Source organism: Mobula hypostoma, chromosome 9, assembly GCF_963921235.1.
Source record: "Mobula hypostoma chromosome 9, sMobHyp1.1, whole genome shotgun sequence".
Lineage (NCBI taxonomy): Eukaryota > Metazoa > Chordata > Chondrichthyes > Myliobatiformes > Myliobatidae > Mobula > Mobula hypostoma.
This window is the reverse complement of record NC_086105.1, coordinates 27,505,451-27,511,294: the sequence shown is the minus strand read 5'-3', so window position 1 is coordinate 27,511,294 and position 5,844 is coordinate 27,505,451. Positions and strand designations below refer to the sequence as shown.

Here is a 5,844-nt window from a genome sequence, read left to right as displayed (position 1 = left end):
GCGAGCTCGTTCTCTCCAGTCCCAGCCCTGAACACGAGGGCGGGACCTGGGTGGAGCCCCGTCACTTTGGCCAATCGCATCAAGCTCTCTTTTTAAAATTCCCTGTCCATCACTCAGTTTCCTCTTCATCAGCCTCCTTCGCCATATTGGGTAACTGAAAAAAAGCCAGTTTTTTTCCGCCTTACTAGAGTCAGTTTTGACGAGATACGTTGTAAACGGTTGTTGTTGGCGTTTTTGTTTTGGTACTGTGCTTTGCAGCATTCGAAAGAATTGCACGACATTGCTGAATCGTGCAGTTTTGCATTTTTACTGCTTGCTGGGCTCTGGACGGTTTGCAACGAGCGGGGTACGAAGGAAAAAAAAATGTCAAACGTACGCATTTCTAACAGTAGTCCTTCGCTGGAGATAATGGCAGCTCAACTAACAGGGCACCCGAAATCTTCTGCCTGCAGAAACCTCTTCGGTCCCGTAGACCACGACTTGTTAAACCGGGATTTTCAGAAGCAGCGGAGGGAGATTCACAACCAGGATAGAGAGAGGTGGAATTACGACTTCGAGAGGGACAAACCGCTGGATGGCAATTACAAATGGGAAGCCGTGGATAGTGAGGATGTGCCTGATTTTTACAGTCGTCCTCTCAGGGAGCAAGTGTCATCAGCGGATTGTAATGTTGATATGAACGGGAACCCTACGATAGTTTACATAGGAACTCTGGTTCAGGGAAATTCAGGGGACACACACTTAGCGAACCCAGAGCAAAAGGACCCGGTTAAAGAGACAACTGAACACCTAACAGACTCAAAAGAGCAGTGCAGTAGTCCCCGAAAACGAGCTGCGTCAGTCGGTAAGTGACAAAGATGTATTCTGTTAGAAGCCACAGGATCCATTTTCAAACGGATCTTTTCTGACCTTTTAATAGACGTACAAAAATCATCCAACCAGTGATTTTCTTGTATTTCTCGAAGACCTGCTTTGAAATCCTGTAGATCTTGGTTTGTCCAAGGTTAATCTCGAATTCCTCTACTTTTTTTGGGGGGTGGGGTGGGGGAGATGCTGCAATTTCAGGGCCTTTTTTGAAGAAAGGCGAAGCAAATATTTTTTATTTGCTCCAATAATTGTTTGTGGTTGACTACTGCCAACAATCATGGGCAAGTCAGAACAGAAATGACCTCGAAATTTATTGACATCCTGACTTCAGGTTTTCAATTTTTAACATTCTTTTTTAAAAATAATTGTAGATGGTATTCCAGACGCAAAAAGATTCAATACGAATACGAAGACAGAGACAGACTGGTCAGCAAATACTCCCAGTGTGGGTGCATTAGAGAAGACGCCGAAAAAGACGATTTCTCGTGGACATCAAACATAAAAGTCACAAGGTGGTTTTTTTCACTGCCTTTTATTTTACCAGCGACTTCTCGCATACCTTTAAAAGTATTAAGTTTACGGTGTAGTATAGTGAGAAGTTGTAAGAGCATCTTGTATTGACCAATCCTAATTGACGCGGGTTTGGGGATTTGAAATTACACTGCATTGCAATGTCACTGGTGTTTCTTTAGTTCGAAAACGACACGTATGCACAGGTGATTATTTCCAGCTGGTTTTCAAAAAAAAAACAATGCACACCCGCCTGTTACATGTGTATGGGAACGTCGAGGTGATATAAATTGCTTTCCTGCCTATTAATGTTCAGTTTGTTGCCCAATTGTTGTCATAACAGAGGTACTGAGGGTTGACACAAAATCTAGTGTACTGATAGGGGCATGGCACCTCGGGGAAATTTGTAAGCCCAACTTCCACTTTGAGAACAAACACCTTTAAATCTTGTCCAGAAGAGCGTGATATTCCTTATCTCATCAGCCATAAAATAACACCTTGGGCAAGCTACCGGAAAAAGTATAATAACCGAAATAACTTAAATGTGTTACTCAATACCTTTTGCATTCCTTTCTGAGATTTCTGCTTTGGGTACCACGTTATAATGCTGCACTTTAGACAATACAAAAAAGTGGTGGATGGGGTAGATGTGGGTAGAGGGATGTGTGATTTGAGGCAAGGGAGTAAGTGCTAGCCACAACAAACTGACTTGATGCTAGTTTTACCGGACAAAAAAGTACCCGCATTCAGTGTTCATCTGCAACTATTGTTAAACTGGCGTTGAAAATGTAATCCACATTGTCGTCAAATGTTGCAGACCCTTTTGTTTCCAATCCGTTCCAGATAGTAGTAAACAACATTTCATTCACTTGATATGTAAACGCGTTTAAACAATTGTCTTAAACAGTTACAGATGCTGACATATTCGCAATTACTTTCGAGTCAAATACTGTTGGGTATTTTAACTGATTGATTGAAGATCCAAATTCTTAAATAGCAGTCATTGGCGCAGGTAGATTCTACCAAACGCTGCACCTTTCCTCTCCCAACGGTTCTACAATAAGGCAGCAAATCAATTTGTTTGTAAAATACCTCAGATCGTTATAATGCCAACTATTTTTACTAATTCAATAATACTTATTAATCTATTGAGATGTTACAACTCCCCATTTTGACGTGATTTCGTGTGTTTTACAGTAAACGTTTGTGTTGCTGCCCGAACTAAAACAATTGAAAGCAGGGCAACATGTAACAAAGACAAAGATATATTAAATCTGAAGGGGAAACGCATCGTTAGGGATTATTACAGTATCCTGATGATTAGTGAGAGTACAGTGGTTTAATACTGCTGGCGATATTGCTCGCTTCGGTCACCAGTTGCTTTTTTTTTGCCAGCTGCACCCGATGTGACTGGCTTGAAGTGAACAGCGTGGCTGTGCCAAATAGGATCTAAGTAATTAAAACGATTTAAAATGCGGCGTTTTAATCTATATCTATTTTCTTTTCAGATACCAAGGTCCTCTTTTTCTTGTTCATCTATGGCAGTGCTTGCTGAAGGGAGGATAACCTCCGCGAGAGACACATATCGTTCCTTCTCCCGGTGAGGAGAGCCCGAGCACTGAACTCAAGTGAACACTAAACCGCCCATTTTAGAGTGGATATAGCGCTGTGCAATTAGGTTCTTCCTTATCACTTGGCTGATTTTACTACCTGTGTATATAGGGTTGTTTTTTGTAGCACATAAACCAGTTTGGTGGGGGGAAGGGGAGGAGGATGGAAACTTGTTCAGAGTTTAGAAAATATGACTTGAATAGCAGAAATGTAGTTTTCCAGTACAGTTTTGAAACTGCCAAGTTACAATACCTGTGTATTGTATGTTTAAAAAATAAAAAAATCTAATGTACCTGTGTACATAACTTTGTAAAGACACTGAGAAATTATACTAACTTATTTATGTTATAAAGAATTGATGTTTTTTTTTTGATTCTAGAAGATAATTTTCCGTTAAGCCAAAGTGGCATTTTCCCGTGTGCATTTGTAAATGCTTTAATGTAGATTTTCCTTTTCCATTTTTGCCTGTCATAATATAAGGCTATGCTTGAACAGAGAAAGCGTCCTGAGCCAGACTTGTACTCTGCCGTAATATTGGTTATATTTCTCATTTTTGTTTTGTAACGTGTGAAGAGATGCTGACTTTTGTTTAGCATCATGAAATGAAAATAAAGATAAATGTACAAAATGTTTACGTGCATAATTCACTAATGGAGCGGGTGCTGCTGTTTCATATATTGCAAGTTTGTAGAGTCTTGATTACTGCCTCAACTTTGATCAGGAAAGTCGCTTGGGCTGTAGAATGATTTAACTATTTAATTCATTCAATAATTAAATAAAGTTCCAGCTTTTTGTCAACGTGAACTCTGCTGGGTGATAGACTATAAACACCTCGACCCTTTCATATAATGATTATCCTACCTCTTTCCACCCTGAAGCGATTACTTCTGACGCTTAAAAGTTTTTGGGAAGGAAAACGCATGTCTATCATGAGTGTGTTTTTGTAGAAAGTAGGTGGGGTGGTGTTGACAACACTTTGCCTGACAGTAGTTAACCCCCCCCTCCCCCCGCATAACAAGCTTCATGTTTTTGAACAGTTTAAAGAATGATCAATAAAGGGATCTTTAAAAACGTAGGATTTTAATAATATAAAAAGCATCATAAACTGGGAAACAAAAGCAAAAAGAACCCGCAAAAGTGGCGATAATCAGTGTTAAAGTGGGTTCGAGCAGTGGGCGCGCGTCCATGATTGACAGCTCAGCAGCTCGAGAAGAAAAAGCACGCCACGGTAATGGACCAATGAAAGAGCGAGCTGGACGGACGTCAGCGCGCGCCGCAGCAGCGCCATCCGCGCTTTCATTTCAACCTGGAGCTCTGCCCCTAACCGACCGTCTCATTGGTCAATGTCCCGAAAGACGAGCGGAACGGTTGGAAAAGGCCGAGGTCTATTGGAGGAAAATATGTCAATCTCACGTATGCCGCTCTCAAGCGCGCGCGCGCACGCAAGCTTGCCCAAGTTTTTGAATTCATATTTAAAACGACAATAACCGTTTTCCAAAGTCCTTTCTTTTAAAACTGCGCCAAAAATTTAGGAAGCTATATTTTCCAATGTTTTTTTTCGCAACGGTTAGACCGAAATGGTACATTGTATTAGTCGACAGCTCGATGTTAGAAACTGATGAACGCACAATTACTCCTGTCAGTGTAGTCGGATGGATCCGGTTGCAAATGTTTTAAAAGTGAAGCGTTTTAAAGAGAAGTGTTTCAAATGACGAAGTGGGAATAAAATATATTTTTCGCGAGTGCAGCATGGACCGAATCTTTTAGTGATGTTGCAGTGCGACAGGTTACACCAGCTCTGCACCCCTTAAACTCCTTCATACTTCTCCTGCTGCCATTGACTTTAAGCGAATTGCTAATATTTAAACAATCTGACGACCGGTCACTTCTCCTCGATGTCACTTAGAAACAGGGACGCTGGTAAGTAGTTTGCTGTCATTTTAGAAGGTAGAAAAGCAAAGGAAAATCAATGTGAAAAAGGTCGGTTGAACTTAACAAATCAGAGGGGGGAAATTGTAATATCTACCAAGGTAACTTAAAGGAGCTGTGTTCAACTGGCGACAAGCACGGTACCTCGAACTGATGATGACCTTATGTTATATGTCATCTATTTAAAACCTCCAATGTAGGCCTCAGCAATTAAGTTTTTGAAAAAAAGTTATAATGTACATATTTTAAGAGGGCTGATTTCCCCATAAACAACATAATTTTGAAATATGGAAAATGTTGTATAAGCCGTGTTGGGGTACTTTTAACTTCACCCCTTTTAAGCAGTTTTAATTAACCTGACTCGCGTGATTATTTTCATAAGGTCTCGTTACACGATAGTATGTTGCATTTTGCGCACATTAAAATGACATTCTTTCCAGCACATATGTATGTCTTTTTACTGCGAGTGCTCTCTCTTCCTATCAGCAAGCAACACAGATCTGACAATTCATAGAAAAAAAGGTTTGTAAAAGATCTGTCTAATTATTTGGAAAAGTGTAAGCATGTCATTACAGCATATTTTTACAGATTTCTAAATCAATCTAATTCCAGGTAAATATCTAGTGATGACCATTCTGAATGTTGTTGAAAGGCACGTCTTAGGGGAAAAAAGTATAGTGTATTTTTCATAAAGGTAGCTTGCGACAATAAAGCAGATTGTGTCTTAATCATTAAATTATGTCGATTCTGATCTAATTTTTACCTGTCGCTGTTAATTTATTACAAAATAGCACATTGACTCAATTATATAATATACCATTTGGATTGGCATCAGATCATCAGCCCCCGGTAAAATACTCAATACTATTTCTCCCCATCTGCTACTAATATGCTTTAAAACTATGGACAGAGCGTATATAAAAGCTG

At 40.0% G+C, this 5,844-nt stretch overlaps 1 protein-coding gene and 1 long non-coding RNA gene across 2 annotated transcripts in view; both read left to right on the top strand.

Moving 5' to 3' along the window:
* The first annotated feature begins 155 nt into the window (after nucleotides 1–155).
* On the top strand, nucleotides 156–3,634 carry cdkn1bb (cyclin dependent kinase inhibitor 1Bb). The gene is made up of 3 exons (XM_063057921.1): nucleotides 156–844; nucleotides 1,239–1,379; nucleotides 2,886–3,634. Exons 1-2 carry the CDS (start codon nucleotides 364–366, stop codon nucleotides 1,367–1,369), a joined length of 612 nt encoding a protein of 203 aa, XP_062913991.1. The 5' UTR covers nucleotides 156–363; the 3' UTR covers nucleotides 1,370–1,379; nucleotides 2,886–3,634.
* Nucleotides 3,635–4,474: 840 nt separating this feature from the next.
* LOC134352342 (uncharacterized) overlaps nucleotides 4,475–5,844 on the top strand; it is a 158,209-nt gene continuing 156,839 nt past the window's right edge. Inside the window, exon 1 of the long non-coding RNA XR_010019381.1 lies at nucleotides 4,475–4,908. This is a non-coding gene — a long non-coding RNA (uncharacterized LOC134352342). The remainder of the gene's footprint in view (nucleotides 4,909–5,844) is intronic.